This window comes from Cyclopterus lumpus, chromosome 20 (genome assembly GCF_009769545.1).
Source record: "Cyclopterus lumpus isolate fCycLum1 chromosome 20, fCycLum1.pri, whole genome shotgun sequence".
Taxonomy (NCBI): Eukaryota; Metazoa; Chordata; class Actinopteri; order Perciformes; family Cyclopteridae; genus Cyclopterus; species Cyclopterus lumpus.
The window spans coordinates 6,592,551-6,607,384 of record NC_046985.1 but is presented as its reverse complement, the minus strand read 5'-3'; the positions used below and the strand labels follow the sequence as shown (position 1 = coordinate 6,607,384).

Sequence of the window (14,834 nt, the reverse complement as noted above, 5' to 3'; positions counted from 1 at the left end):
TAAGAAGAAGCCCGGCCACATTTTTCCTCTGACTGCATTCCATTACACCAAACAGCCACAGTGGTTTTAGCGTCATAGTGCACAGCTTTTAATGCCAGGCATTAAAACACAAAGGACACATGAAATAAACCAGCACAGCCCAATAAAGTGGACCTGTCAACCGAGCCCGTGCCTGCCGTCTGAACCCTCTGCATTCAACAGCATTGCAACCTCGTCTGTGTCCCGGAATAAATCTGAAATAAAAGATTTATCGCGTCTGGCGGCGGGAACAGAGCTCTGCAGAAAACTGTCAGGCCAGCGCAGCTGAAATGTTTCAGCTCAATCCTGCAGCATTCAGGATCGGTTCAGGATAGAGATCCAGAGAGAGAGAGAGAGAGAGAGAGAGAGAGAGAGAGAGAGAACGCTGATCAACATTGAGGGGGGGAAAGCTGGCGGGCGTCCACTGATCCATTCAGTCTGGTGCTTTGAAGCAACACTGACATTTTGAGTGAAGTTATGCATTAACTGAGACACCGTCACAAATCAATTATTCATACGGCATAACTCATCGGGAAACAATCACAATCAAGCGCATTTAATCACGTCGGTCTCCTTCATGCTGGCGACTGCCGGCTTCATCAGCCTCTCCTAATCTCTCTCACGCACACTGCCTCCTCTAACCCTGCTGACAAGAGCCTCAAAACTCACATATGGAAGCTGTGCTCTCCGGCGATGGCCCAGCCCACAGCACGGCATGAAGGGGACCAGGGCGGGGGGGGAGCGCACGGCCGTCTCACAGACTCCCTGTCGGGCAGCAGCATCCGCTCAGCCTCGGTCCATGCCGGCACACTTGGCCCACCGGGCTGCAGACCACCGAAAGACGCAGAGGAGACGACGAGGGCAGAGGAGATCCTTTACGGAGGAGTGAGCAGAGGGAGCAGAGGACTGACGGATCCACACCAGCCCCCTACTTCTGTCCACCCACCCCCCACGTGTACGCCGAAGCCCCCCCTCCTCCCCCGACTCAGAAACTCTCGGGATTCATAAAGTCGGATTCCGATGCCCCCCTCCTCCTCCTCTTCATCTTCGACCCGTCTCTGTTGCAGCAGAGTGTCCACAGGCTCCCAGCGGGGTGCGGGTCTGAGCTGAGTGTTCACCCCACCCCGAAGAACTGTAACCGCTCCAGCAGGCTGCCAAATCCTCTGCAGTGCTGCTGTGCTGTGGCAGAGACGTACAGTTGCAGGCTGGCACGCTGGTTCAACTGCTGGTGGATTTAGACACACTCATCATCATCGTGCACACACACACAAAAACACACACACACACATAAACACAAGTTCCTTCTCAGCATGTGAAGGAGGTGGAGTTCTGAGTGTCCTTTATTGACCGCTGTCCCTTGCTTCCTAATGGAAGACGCTGCCTCTAAACTCTCCACCTCCTTTCATGCAAGGTTCAGTCTGCTTTAAAAGCTTGACACACACACACACACACACACTGACACACACAAGCACACACACAGACACTCTTCTTGAAATATTGCCTCCCTTTTCTTCCTCATGTTTTATTTCCTCATCACTCTCTTGCTCTTTTTTCTTCCCTGTGTGTCTTGCAGTCCTCCTTTGCATTATGTTAGCCTTCATACTGTCTCTGTGCGAGTGGCTGGGACGGCTACTGGTGACTGCAGAGACTGTGCTGCGCTTCATGGAACACAGAGAGAGTGTGTGTGTGTGTGTGTGTGTGTGTGTGTGTGTGTGTGTGTGTGTGTGTGTGTCTTGTGCAGGGAGCCGAGCAGCAGAGCAAAATATGCCTGCGATGCAGCGGGAGGTGGCTGTGCACAGTTAAGTCAAGCCGAGTGCGAGTGCAGGGCGTGATCGCTCTCCTACCCGTCGCACACCTCCGCTCCACTCCTGCCCTCCCCCACTGCGTTCAGGTGATTGAGTCCAGACTGACTGGCAGCCCCGACCGCTGCGTCGTAACTGCTGTGTCAGCAAGAAGCGCACACATTCTGCCTCTACGCCTCAGTGTTTCGATAAGACACACGCGTGGCGATGGGCTGCAGAGGTGATATTCATATACACAGCATTTTTTTGTAATCTTATCTGGCAACAAGGGCACACGGCATGAGTGGTGGACTGAATTTCAATGATTTAAAAAATGCCCTTGGCTTTGAAATGTCCTGCAAATAATTCATCGATTCGAGACGTTTGTGAATGCTAGGAATACTAACAGCATAGCAGACATTCCTCCAAATTAAAAGGAGGTTTGTGATAGACTTTTGAGTAAACACATTATGGCTTTAAATGAACACGAGCTCAGTTGGGCTGCGTTTAATATGAAGCCCGCTTCAACTCGGTTCAATAACATTTGCCTTAAATTTGACGAGGAGGTACAATTTAGTAAAACCGTTGGTAATCTCTCCACATGCAATCACTTTATTCTGCAAGAGTAAAGTTCTGCTCATATTTATTAAGCACAACGTTGTTATTAAAAGGGTTTACTGAAAATGTAAAGTAGTACCTTTCATATGCTTTTTGAAATGAATGACTCTTGAGATATTAAGATAATTAAAGCTACGGTATGTAATCTTCAAAATCACTGTTTAAAGTGTTTGATTAAATTATAGCTACATTCCGACAGCAAACAATAAATGAAAAAACAAAAAACAAAATGGTTCTCAGGATCATTTTGGGGGAGAAAGGTCTGCTCGCTACTTTCATTGGAAAACAGTTAACAACACTTTGCTGTTTTGTTTTTTGGTGACATCGTTTCTAAAATCTGGCGTGCCCTTGCTGGTTTCTCAAGATTACCAACGCTAGCTTTAAGATGACGCGTGGCTGGTAAAAGACGGCCATTGTTTTGGTGTCTCTTTCTTTGTCACCTTTCATTGACATTGTGCTCCATCGAAACATTGTGCAGAGCTAAGTCTAAAACCTATTTTACAAAGAAAAGGGCAGTTTGTCTCATCTGCTTCAACACACACTCGATCAGTGTTGTTTCTCCGATGAGGAGCCACACAGTGGCTGTAGTTTGGCATCAGCAAAATAACAACATGAGTTCTGCTGTCAGACAGAGAAGAATGGAGATAAAAACACAATCGACGATCCGTATATAATAATATCGGGTATTGCAATATATCATATTGAACTTTTTAACCTAAATAAGGCAATGGAAGCTTGTAAGGCACCTAAACTTATCTACAATTTGGTTCTGGTGGTTTCCTTAACTAGTAAAATGGATTCATGAGGGACAAGAGTCGAATTAATGTCTAATTCTTTGAATGTTCAAGTTAAATTCTTAGATCTTATCACTGATGAGACACATCAAAAGTATGTTTCCAGGTCTTTTATTGCCGTGTGTGACAATAGTTGTTTTGGGGCTACTGAAGAAGCTGCACCAAATCTGGTAAATCGCCTCAAGTGATGTCACTTGAGTCAGCTTTGGTTGCAGTTTGAAATGAAAAAAGTTACCAGCCCTCTGGAGACCGTCTCTTTAAGAAACGGGACGAGTAAATGCAGTTAGTTTAAATTAGGAATAGCTTTTGCGACTAATAAGGAACATTTAGACATTTTGAGGAATACATTTTCTTGCAGAGAGTGAAATGAAAAGATCGACACCACTCTCACGTCTGGGTGCCGAGTATGAAGATGGTAACAGGAGGAAACAGCCAGCCCGGCTTTGTGCACATGCAACCATATCAGACCACCAGCACCTCTAATCAATACTTTATATCTTGTTTGTTTAATCCGTACTGAAAACCAAAGGATAAAAACCTTTGGAAAGAGTTAAACTAACTATTTCTCCCCAAATCCATATTTCACAGGGGATTTGAAAAGGAACCCATTTATTCAATACTGATAAAAATGCTGCTGAACACCAGTTTTACCTCCAGTGTTATGCAGCAGAACAAATAAATCTACACAAAGCAGGTTTGTAAATATGCTGCTCTTTGTATTTTTATATTTTTGACAACACTAACAGGCAGCATTTCTGGACTCACAGACACTCAGCACAACATAAATCCGGCACCGCCTTTCATCCACATTGCCGATACTTCACCGTCTGACACGTGTCAGCTGTGATGAAAGGGCATCATTATGAACAGAGAGATGTGCACCTTAAAGTACGAAGGGAATCCTACCCATCAGGTCGTTTGTCAGAGCCTGTCCACCTTAGAGAAGCTGTTGCAGACAAATTCATACAGAAAAATACTACCACCATCTAAAATATTGTTTCATTTAAGTTTATTGTGCACCTTTAACATTAATTTACTCAAAAAAGCGCGTCCTTTTTTTGCCATAGCATCAGATTAGCGCGTAAACAAAACCATTATTCACAAGAAGATCGAAACCCGCTGTGATAAAGCAATTAATAAACGAGAAAGACAATGACATATACTGTATATTCTTCTCCTTCACTTTACCCAGAAGACCAACTCAATCCATCACAGAGGAAGCAGACACCTGATGACGAGGGCAAACTTTAATGAAGATGAGCTAATTAAATGCATCCATCTTATGATTACCGTTTAAAAATGCAGTACTGTGAAGAACTCAATAAGGTTTACTTTCCCAGTACACCGTTTAGGATGTGGTGAGAAGTTTATGGATGCAGCTTATGAATAGAGCAGAAACAGACATTTTCAAAGGTAAAGTGTCACAAATTACCACCTTGCAGCTTCTAAACTTTCTTTGTCTTGGTAATAAACTGAAAATCTCCAAATCACTACTAAAATAGTTCCAGAAGTGTGAGAAAGGTCAGCAGCACTCCTCTGATCAGTGGTTTGGAAAAGCGTGTTAACACTCTGCATCCATCTTTATAACTTAATATGCTGTCCGTTGTAGCATTTTAATGGAAATTATGTAAATAGAAGACTTTGAAGGCGCATAACAACAGCAGGAAGCATTGGATTTGTCCACTAGGGGGGTAGTATCCCCCTTATACTGCCAAATTAATTTAGCCTTCGCTGTAACTCAGCAGGGTGTGTGTGTAGGCTGAGAAACTTGGATTCAGGTCCCTGTGAAAGTGGGGCATGAAGTCACTTTAAGCAAAACATTTGCCTTGATTATGTATTTGTTTATTTGCTTTTTACTCACTAAATATATAATAATATTTTAAACATGCGTTAACCTTATAGGTGGTATTAATGGGAAAGTTTAGAGACAATTACAGATTTTAATACACTGATAATGTATCTCAAGTTAAATACCGGCACTTATTCCTTTTTCCACTAGGTGGCGACCTGGTGCTGCTATGAAGTCTGGCTGAGCAGTAACATTTCCAGGATTTAACCACCGTGCATCATTAATGCTGTTTTGTGCCAGGAAACACATACGAGCCATATGTGTTTTCATATGTTGTAGTTTTCCAAGATATTTCTGGAGGCTCTCCAAAAACTCCGACATACGTTGCTCAGAATTCGTGAAAGGTTCTGCAGGGTTCAAGATTTCCAGTGGCAGCTCCTCCATACCACCACAGTATGAAACTGGTATCTGTTACTTAAGAAGTCGAGGGTTGCCAGAGCCGATAAGTATCAGAGCCATAAACAACCTCTTCCATTCTATCCATTGAGAGAATAAGGGAGAGAGTTGTGAGGACTTGTCTGCCCTCACCACGCCCTCTCAGGCAGCCTTCCATCACCAAATGTGTACAGACGGAGCCGACACAGAGGGTCGGACTGCAACAACGTGCCGTGGAAAAGCTGCGGCAGTCGGAGAGACATCGGGACACGGTTATATATGGAGGTGGAGGCGATCCAGAGCCTGCTGCAACCATTTACATAAACAGTGAGAGTGTGGGAAGCAGCAGGAGGTTAATTATGACACAATACTCTGCGTGTTATGCAAACCACAGTTTGAACTACTGTATAAAAAAAATAAAAAAATCCTCATTGTCACGATGAATTTTTTTCTAATGCAGCAAAAGTCTCATTCAAGTTGTCCTTTCCCCGAGCCCCAAGAATCCTTTTTGACAGGCATTTTATCACCTGCTTTATCGCGTCTTTCAAACGTATGCGTTTCTTTATGCGATACCCGTCAGTTACATAAAAGACTTCGGTGATCACCGGTATCTCCAACCACATTTTAGATCTAATATCTCCACGAGAGCCGGAGGGCAAACTGACATCCTCAAGGGGAGCGCATCAGTCTCTCAGCCATAAAGGAAAAAGAAGAAGTTGATCAAACATTCATTTTTAGAGATCCCACTTTTTGGAACAGCCTGGCAGAATAAATTATGCTCGCAAGGTCTGTGTCTTTTTTTAAATTCACGACTTAGGACAAACTTTTGCAGACTTGCTTTCAAGCCCCCCGCCCCCCCTCCGTGTTTAATCCTGTTGTTTGCTCTTTGTTTCTCACTCTCTATGAAGCACTTTGTAAACTGTGTTTTAGAGAAGCGCTATTTAAAGAAACGTTATTATTATTCAGGGTCATGTGGGGCTGGATCGTTTCCCAGGATGCATTAGACACAAGGCAGACACACTGCGAGTCTGAAGATGAGCCATCGCTCCAATTTACACCTATGGACGGGTGTTGAGTTTCCAACATGATCAGAAAATAAAGCACTATGTTGTGCAAACTTAAGAGACGACTGCGTTGTTTTTGGAAAACAAGCTCACCCTAACCCTAGTTCGACTACTCATAATATGTACGTTAAATATGAAGCTAAAGCCAGCTTACCTTAGATTAGCATAAAGGCTGGAAACAGCTGGCCTGGCGAGCACATCTAAGAGCTCACTACTTAACACGTTGCATCTTCTTTATTTCATCAAAACAAGTAAATAACAGTTTACGGTGGTTTATGTGCTGGACTATTTCTTCGTGGAGCAGCAACTTTGTGGAGTCTGTGCTGGTTGCCTAGCTCCTGATCCCAGTTAAACAATAGTCAGTAAAACTGCAAATTGTGACATTTAGATATTGTTTTTTTTGTACAGATCAAACAAAAAGCGAGGAAACGTATTTCCCAAAACAGTATTTTTTCCTTTTATTCCTTTAAAATAAGCATGAGGTGGTCAAACCGGTGTCAGCTTTCATTTGCTGGATGCTGAAACATCTGTTTTTTCTGCCTCGTGAGAAAATGAGTCGACGTAAATGTCGGGACTGTAAAAGGAAACCCAAGCAGAGCGCTAAAAACAATGATCGAGAGGACATGATCCTAATCTTGATCTATTTATTAGCATCTGTAGCCGCTCTGCAGACGAATACAAGTGAAACATCCTCCTGATTGTTTAAGTTTGCTGACAAATCTATGACAGCTCTGCCCTTCTCCCTGCTCAATGGACAGCTGAGCTCCGGTTCAACACTGACCTCGCTACTCCCACGGCTGAGCAGTTCGGTCTGGCCTGGACCTCCACCCTTCCCAGCCTCCTCCATACTCCCCCGGGCATCAGGCCCCGACCACAGGGAACGTCTCTCATCCTTTTTTCTCTCTCTCAACCTACTCGCTGTCTGCCCTCTGCCCTCAGCAGCATAAATAATTCTGTCTTTTAGGAGCCGTTTATACGCATTTACAGGAGCGCCGCTTCTATTGACCATCGGATCAGCGGTGGATCGATCGCGCGGTGATCTCGGCGGACCTCATCGGTTCTTAGGAATACAGGGAGGGAGGGAGAGCAAACGATAACAATCACAATCTTGAATCCAGTCATGCAGACCTTCTTTATAAAACCAGCAGCTTCTACTGTTGACGCGAGGAGAGAAAGGATAACACAAAGAGAAAGGAGGCCCAAATGAGGCTGATGAATAGGCAGTGAGATCACCACCACAAAGGTTGGCTTCATTCTTTCCCTCAGCTCAGCGATCGAAATGTTACGTCTTCATCCTTCTGTGAAAAGTGAAAATGATCACAGGCAGTGTGATTGAGCATCGAGTGTGAGGTAAATGCGGCCAGATTAAAGCGGCTGTTATGATAACGCAAATGAAAAACAGTATTTACGTTGTTATCCAAACAGAGGAGAAGTTACTGGAAGGTCTGCTATTTCTGAGGCCCTCTGGCGGCAAATATCTAAAAGCGGGTATTTGTGCTCGGCATGCGAGCGCCTCACTGACCCTGAAACACATTACTCCTCCACTCTCACCACATCCCTCTACTGTCTCTTACTTTAATGGCCTGTATCATTTCGGTCGGATGCGGTGTTACGTCGCAGAGTGACGCTCGCCCTCGGCCGAATTGTGTTTATCTGCGATGACTCAGACTGAAAAGGGGAACTCCTCATTCGGGGACAGGACTGTGGGAATGGGCATGAGCTCCCACGGGTGGTGGCAAGAATCAGATAATTTCTCACCAAGCAGCTCCCGCTGAGCTGATGATGAGCAGCTCTTTCAGAGGTTCCTCCGTAGGCCTCGAGACGAAGCAAACGGCAAGCCGGGAGGCTCCATTCTCCTCCCGGGTTCCCAGACGAGGCCATGTACGCCTCCTCCAAAAAAGGCAGAAACATTTAGACTGGGGCGCGCATCCTTAACCCGGCCCGTCCTGTCCCTCGCAGGTCCGCTCAACAAATACCAGACACATGGAGTGTAGTGTGTACCTCGCGGGGTCTGCTTTATAACAGGCCGCGGTGTCACTGCTGAGGATGCGGCGTCGACGAGAGGCCTCCACTTAACATACTGTACCCAACAGTGTTTATAGAGGGCTTTCACTGCAATGCACATCTCATCGCTGATGAATGATGATGACTGAGGAAGGCTCTTATGCCAGTTCGCATTTACCGTCAGGGATTAACACACTTAGGCATGTGACATTCTTGAATGAAGCAACTGTAGCCAGGAAATGGTCAGATACCCTTGGACCTTGGACGTTTTTTTCTGTAGGAAGATTCCCAGCCGGATTCAACTGAGGACAACTGAGACGAAGCCACGTCTGCAACCCAAAGTGTAAATGTTTCCGAGTAGCCAACTGTCGTCCTTACCTGACGCACGAGGCTGTTGGTTGTGGTGTCGGAGGAGGTGCTGCCATCTGAACCCTTAAATCTGCCTTTTCTTCGAGCTCCTTTGCCTTGAGACTACAGTGAGTAGGAGAGGGAAAAGAGTGGAACTGTTAGAAGAAGAAGTCCACGTCCTTTCCGGCTTATCTTAATATAGTGTTTGCATGTTCATATGTACATTTAAACTGTAGTTCCTCCTCTCAATAGTGGTCTACAAGGGCTCTCTTCCTGAAAATGTCAGAAAAGCTTCCTAAGACTCTACGGTGACGTCTTCAGATGTTTTGTTTTATCGGACCAGCAGTCCAAGAACCCAAAGACATTCAGTTTACAGTGAAAACAGAGGATAGTTGCCTTTTTAAATTTTTGCAAATCAATTGGAAACTACAGTATTTCATCATGTCATTTTCCAGCAGAAATGCCATAAAATATGGTTGAGGAATCTTTAATATCATGGTAAACTGAATAGCTTTGGATTGAGGACTGTTTGTTGGACCAAATATACTTTAGCAAAGACTTGAATAAAATGTGTCGTCTTGTCGGCAAAGAGCCTCACTCTTAGTAAAATGAGTTAAGTGGGGCTTTCAGCGTTTTATTTGAAGTGTAATATTATGACAGGTATCATAAAAACAATGGTAATTATGTGGGTGGTCTCTAATATGCAAACTGATATGATGAGGGCCTGGAAAACGAATGTACTCAGCTCGAGTGTTCATGCAGCATGTGTTGCTAGTGGCAACTGAAAAACAGAAATTCATCTGAAATCTGCCTTTTGTTCCAGCCCGTTCCTCCGAGGCGTGTTAACCACACGTATAAAAGACATATTCGGTTTCTTAGGAGCCGATCATGCAGAACAGTTTGAGCTGCAAAGAAAGTCTGGAGAAACCGGATGAGATATAATTAATAAGCCAAATACAAATTACACAATACATGTTGAATACTGCACGAGTAGGAGCTCTGTAATATTATACCTGAAGCTGTAGCTACTTAGTTACAAGCATCATTTTAAGGTACGTTTGCTTTTATATATTCATGCTAGATTATTCTACTCAACAACATTTTGGAGAGGAAATATTGCACTTTTTATGCAATGTTTTTTCATCCAAAACATCTGTCCAGTTATTCCATCCATCCATCCATCCATCCATTTTCAATACCGCTTATCCTCATTAGGGTCGCGGGGGCGCTGGAGCCTATCCCAGCTGACATAGGGTGAAGGCAGGGGACACCCTGGACAGGCCGCCAGTCCATCGAGGATTTCCAGTTATTGAAATATGATATTATGTTAGAATGTAAAACACCCAACACTATATTTGTTGGAATTAGATTTACTTGAGCAGCTACAACATTGCTTAGATAGAAATACATCAATAAAAAAATGATCCAGAAATTATATAATGATAATATGAATACACTTTGGTTAATAGGACACTTGTAAAGATGTATTTTTATTTTTTTTGCAAATACTTATTCTACCACCGAACTAAAATGTTTTTTTAGCTAGAAAAAAAAATGGAGAAAATTAAACAGCAACCAATTGAAATATGAACGCGTTACTTTTGAACGAAGGTATGTTAGATACCTGGATTAAAAGATGTCGACACGCCGACACAAAGTCACATTTAAAGACAGCAGCTTCGACGACATTTTGGAATAAAAAAAACAAAAACAAATCAACAGTTAGAATTCAAAAAACGGGCCCCTCGCGAGGAAGATGTCCTCGGGGGCTGAGTGACGTAACCAGGACGTGATTTAAACCAGGTGAAGTGGACAGGTGAGCGAAAGTTGACCTGCTTCCTCAGATAACTTTTCGACAACTGTGACACGAGTTTAAATTGTTCTTAGTTGTTTTAAACCCGTGATTTAAAATCGTAATTGACTTACTTGTTGTAACCGCGGATGTTCCAGCGAGTCCATGCGTCTGTCCAGCGGCGCCGCTGCTCTGCTTTTTGAAGTATTATTGACGACCATCACGCCCCGCGTCATTAAATGGTCACCTCTCGGTGGGGACAGGTGCAGCGGTTGTGTCCGAAATAAAAGGTCAGCGGCATTTTTTCTTTCTTTCTTTTTCCTTTCTTTCTTCCTTCTTCTTTAAGTCAGTTTAAGGAGAAGAAGAGGGCGAGGAGGCGCGCCGCTGCAGCTGAACCAGCACCGCTAATCTTCAAGTTTGAGACCGGAGGGCTGAGAGGAGGGGCTTGGAGGAGGTTTGTTCCCCCCCCCCCCCCCCCTCTCTAGTTCAGATGATGATGATTTGAATTCTCGGATATTATAGCCTTCAGCACCACAGAGCCTCCTTCATCAGTGCCCTCCTACTGTACTAAACCCACGCCGGCTGCTCCACGCGCCCTCATCCAACGCCAACACCTGCCTCTTCTCTCTCTCTCTCTCTCTGCATGCACTAAAGGATAAATAACAGCTTGCAAGCTGAGAATACTGAAAAATACACAATAAAAGATGCACGGTTTTGTTTTTTTTGTTTTTTTTACATTAGAGGCAAGAAAAAATAATCGACACGTGGAGGAAATTATTCCCTCTAAGTAGTATGTGATACTGGTAGGGGGGAATGTATATAATACATACAAAAAGTATCAATAAAGAGCAACATGCAATGTCTTTATACAAGTCAAATTGTTTCTATTTGTAAACAGGAGTGTGAGTGTGTGCTGGACTGCATATTAAGTGATTTGTGTAATAGCCATTATACATTATATCCCTTATTATACATGCATGGTACATATTTACGGTATATATAAACATATATATTTGTATATAGCATGGATTTGTATTTGACAAAGATGATTATATGTTTATGTTAAGCAACTGTTTAAAAAATCTATCATTTATATATAACAAAATTGCCACTGAAAGGAAGATTGTAAGGCTCGAAGCCAGGCTGTTGACATGTCGGTGTTCTTATTATTATCTGCGACTGATTGTAGGCTTTGAATTTCAGTGTCACTGAAATCAAGGTAGTTTTAGTGAAAACAGTCTTTTCTGGATGAAAAGGAACGCTTTGCAGAGCATTAGTGAGAGAAATATTATGAATGCTGGAACAATTTGTTACATATATAATGAGCGTAACATTGTGACATGTCACAGTAGGAAATTGTATTAATTAAATGCATGATGACATTACATTAAGCTGCTTTGGACTTAAGGTGCTGGTATTATCACTATTATAGCGTCAATGCTTGTACTGGAACACCTGACTAGAATATCTCATGTGAAAAAGCTGTATTGAGTGAGGAACAGGTGAGCAGGTCGTTAATCATCATCATCATCACCATTGTTAAAACAGTTTACATCAGCTCCTGCTCCCCGACTGTTGAAGCCAGATGTAGTGAAGGGAATATTCTACATGTAGATTTTGACATGAGTGCTGTTTTAAGAGTTTTAGCTGTATGCAAACTGGGACGCTTACATTTCGAATAGATGAATTAAGTAGTACTAATTTTCAGTATTGTTACATTTTTACCAATTTCTTGTTTGGTCTATGAAACGTTAAAAAGCACGATGAGAATCCAAAGTCTTGTTTTACCAGAGCAGTGGTCAAAAACACATATATATTCAATATACAATAATATAAAACAGACAAAAGCAGCAGATCTTCACATTTTATCAGCTGCAACCAAAGCAAGTGTAACGATTAATCAATCACCATTAATCCACTAATTGTTTCAGCTCTGGAAATAAGTGGTCCATTTACAATAAATGTGTATATAAGAAGACATTTCCCCTTCCTCAGACACGTTTCTACCTCAGCCAGCTCTTAAGTTGTGTTATTTATTACTGCCCTCTAGTGGTTTCATGTGCCCTTGCATTTTTAAAGGGCCACTCCACTGATTTTACTCATTAAATTCAGATTGCTGGTCGTTGTTATTAAACTATTGAGCCTGCATGATGTGTTCTGTGGCTCTGGAGGAAGCTTTTCCAAAGTCTGAAAAATAAACCTTGATGATGTCATACTGTAGTGATGTCCTCGGGGTTATCTCGGAGTGGGACTGGAGGAAATCTTTAACAGAAAGCTGTTGAATGGTCTAATGACAGATACTATCAGTTTGCATTATGGGAAATGTAGGATCCAGTGTTTTGGGGTCCCAGGATATCTCAGTCTACAGTGGCGATTTTGTTTATTTAAAAAAATTAAAATAAATCTCTCTCTTGCAAGTTTCCCCACAAAAGCCTACTAAATTGATGTAGTGCCCCTTTAAACTAATAATAATAATAATTAGAAACTCAGCTGAGCTTTTTACATTTAAATAATACTGTTTCAAGATTGTGAATACAACTAAAGTGCCACAGTTGATCCCATGTGTTTCTGTGTGATAACAACAACAACAACAGGTCCAACATATGATTTCAGTCAGATCCTTTCTAATCAAAGTAAAAACACATTTATATGTCCTTTATTTGTCTCTCTCTCTTGGCATTTCCCGTCCTTTCTGTGTGTTCTGCTGCCCCGATGACCCCAGAGCTCCTCTTCCGACAGGTCTCTGATGAGCATGTGAGGATACTCGGCGTTCACACCGACATGGTCCAGATAAAAAGCCCTTCCTTCCTTTATTCCAGCAGCCGTTGCCTTGAGAAGATGCCAAAAGAATACCCTCTTTGCGCACACACACACACACACACACACACACACACACCATTGGCCCTTAAGCTTTACTGGAAATGCCAAAGGGGTTGGCATTTCCAAAATAACACCAAATTTTCTAGAATAAGAGAAAATGCGACAGACTTCCTGCTATTGTTTGAACATTACTCGGGAAGCCACGATAAATGGTGTCAGCTTTTTCTGATGCGATATCCTAACTGACTTTGCACTCTGATAGTAAGCTTGGAATGGCAAATTAACGTAATCGCCATGCAAATTGTGCGATGAAACTAATCCCCAACACAAATAATAAGGAAATGGCTCGACGGCTGTTTGTTTAAATTTGACAGAAACGTGTTGATGCTGAGAGCACCAGAATTTAATCACAGCAAGCTGATTAAAAACAACAAAATCTTCTCTTAAACCCACTCATTCTTTCAATATCACAAATCCAATTTTATGAACAAATAAGTTGATTTACTGCATTCAATTTATCCGATTGTACTGATGCATTCGTCATATTCTCTTCTTCTTCCACCTCCTTCTGCAGGCCCACTCCGGCCGCTGAAGAGCGCGCTGTGTGGGCCGGATCGCTCCGGAGCTTCTGTCTTGAACAGCGAGCATTAGTCATCCAGGTTGGTGGATGAAGAGAACAAGTAGCTCAGGTGGGTGGAAGTGCCCTCATATTGGATCACAGAGAGGCCTCAAAAACAAAGAACAATGCCTCTGAGATGAGAAGCTCAAAGAGAGCAACGTTTCTCTCGACAGGAATTCTGAAATATATGTATTTTAGGGCAGCTTATGCCGAACAAAAAGGGGTCAGTCGATTCTTTGCACCGAGTTTCTCTTCAAGCCAATCAGGTTTGAAATAAGAACAGCAATTGCGTAATTTTCTAATAATTTCTTTTGCAATGTCTTGGGAAGTTTCCTGCGCTATTGTAAATCGGTACATATATTAAGGAAAATGTTGATTTTCTCCTCAGCATAAATGGTTAAAGACTTGTGTTTACTAGGCACAGAGGGTCCAATGAAAGACAGACCGAAGAGGGAAAATCTGTCTTCTGTGAGTCACCAATTGATGGAAGGGCAATATTAAATCACCACACCATCATGTCAATTCAATCAGAATTTATTGATTGTAAATGTACTAAATGAACATTTTTCTTATTATAAGTCAAATTGTCAGTACAGTTCTTTTAAGAAACCTCTTGTTGGCCGTTTCTCAATTCAATATACAACCTGAGAAACAGCACAGAATCCTGGTCATGGACTCGATGACTTTCTAACGACACTTTTCCCAATTAGTGTTAAGACACTGACGTCAAATACATGCAGACCAAACCAAAT

General features: G+C 42.8%; 1 protein-coding gene across 1 annotated transcript in view; it reads right to left on the bottom strand.

Annotated features, from left to right (window-relative positions):
- The window catches only part of cacnb2a (calcium channel, voltage-dependent, beta 2a), a 55,741-nt gene extending 44,877 nt beyond the window's left edge, over positions 1-10,864 (bottom strand). Inside the window, exons 1-2 of the mRNA XM_034560548.1 lie at positions 10,778-10,864; positions 8,882-8,974 (exon numbers count right to left, since the gene is read on the bottom strand). Coding sequence (XP_034416439.1) covers positions 8,882-8,974; positions 10,778-10,864 — 180 coding nt within the window. The remainder of the gene's footprint in view (positions 1-8,881; positions 8,975-10,777) is intronic.
- Between the last annotated feature and the right edge of the window lie 3,970 nt (positions 10,865-14,834).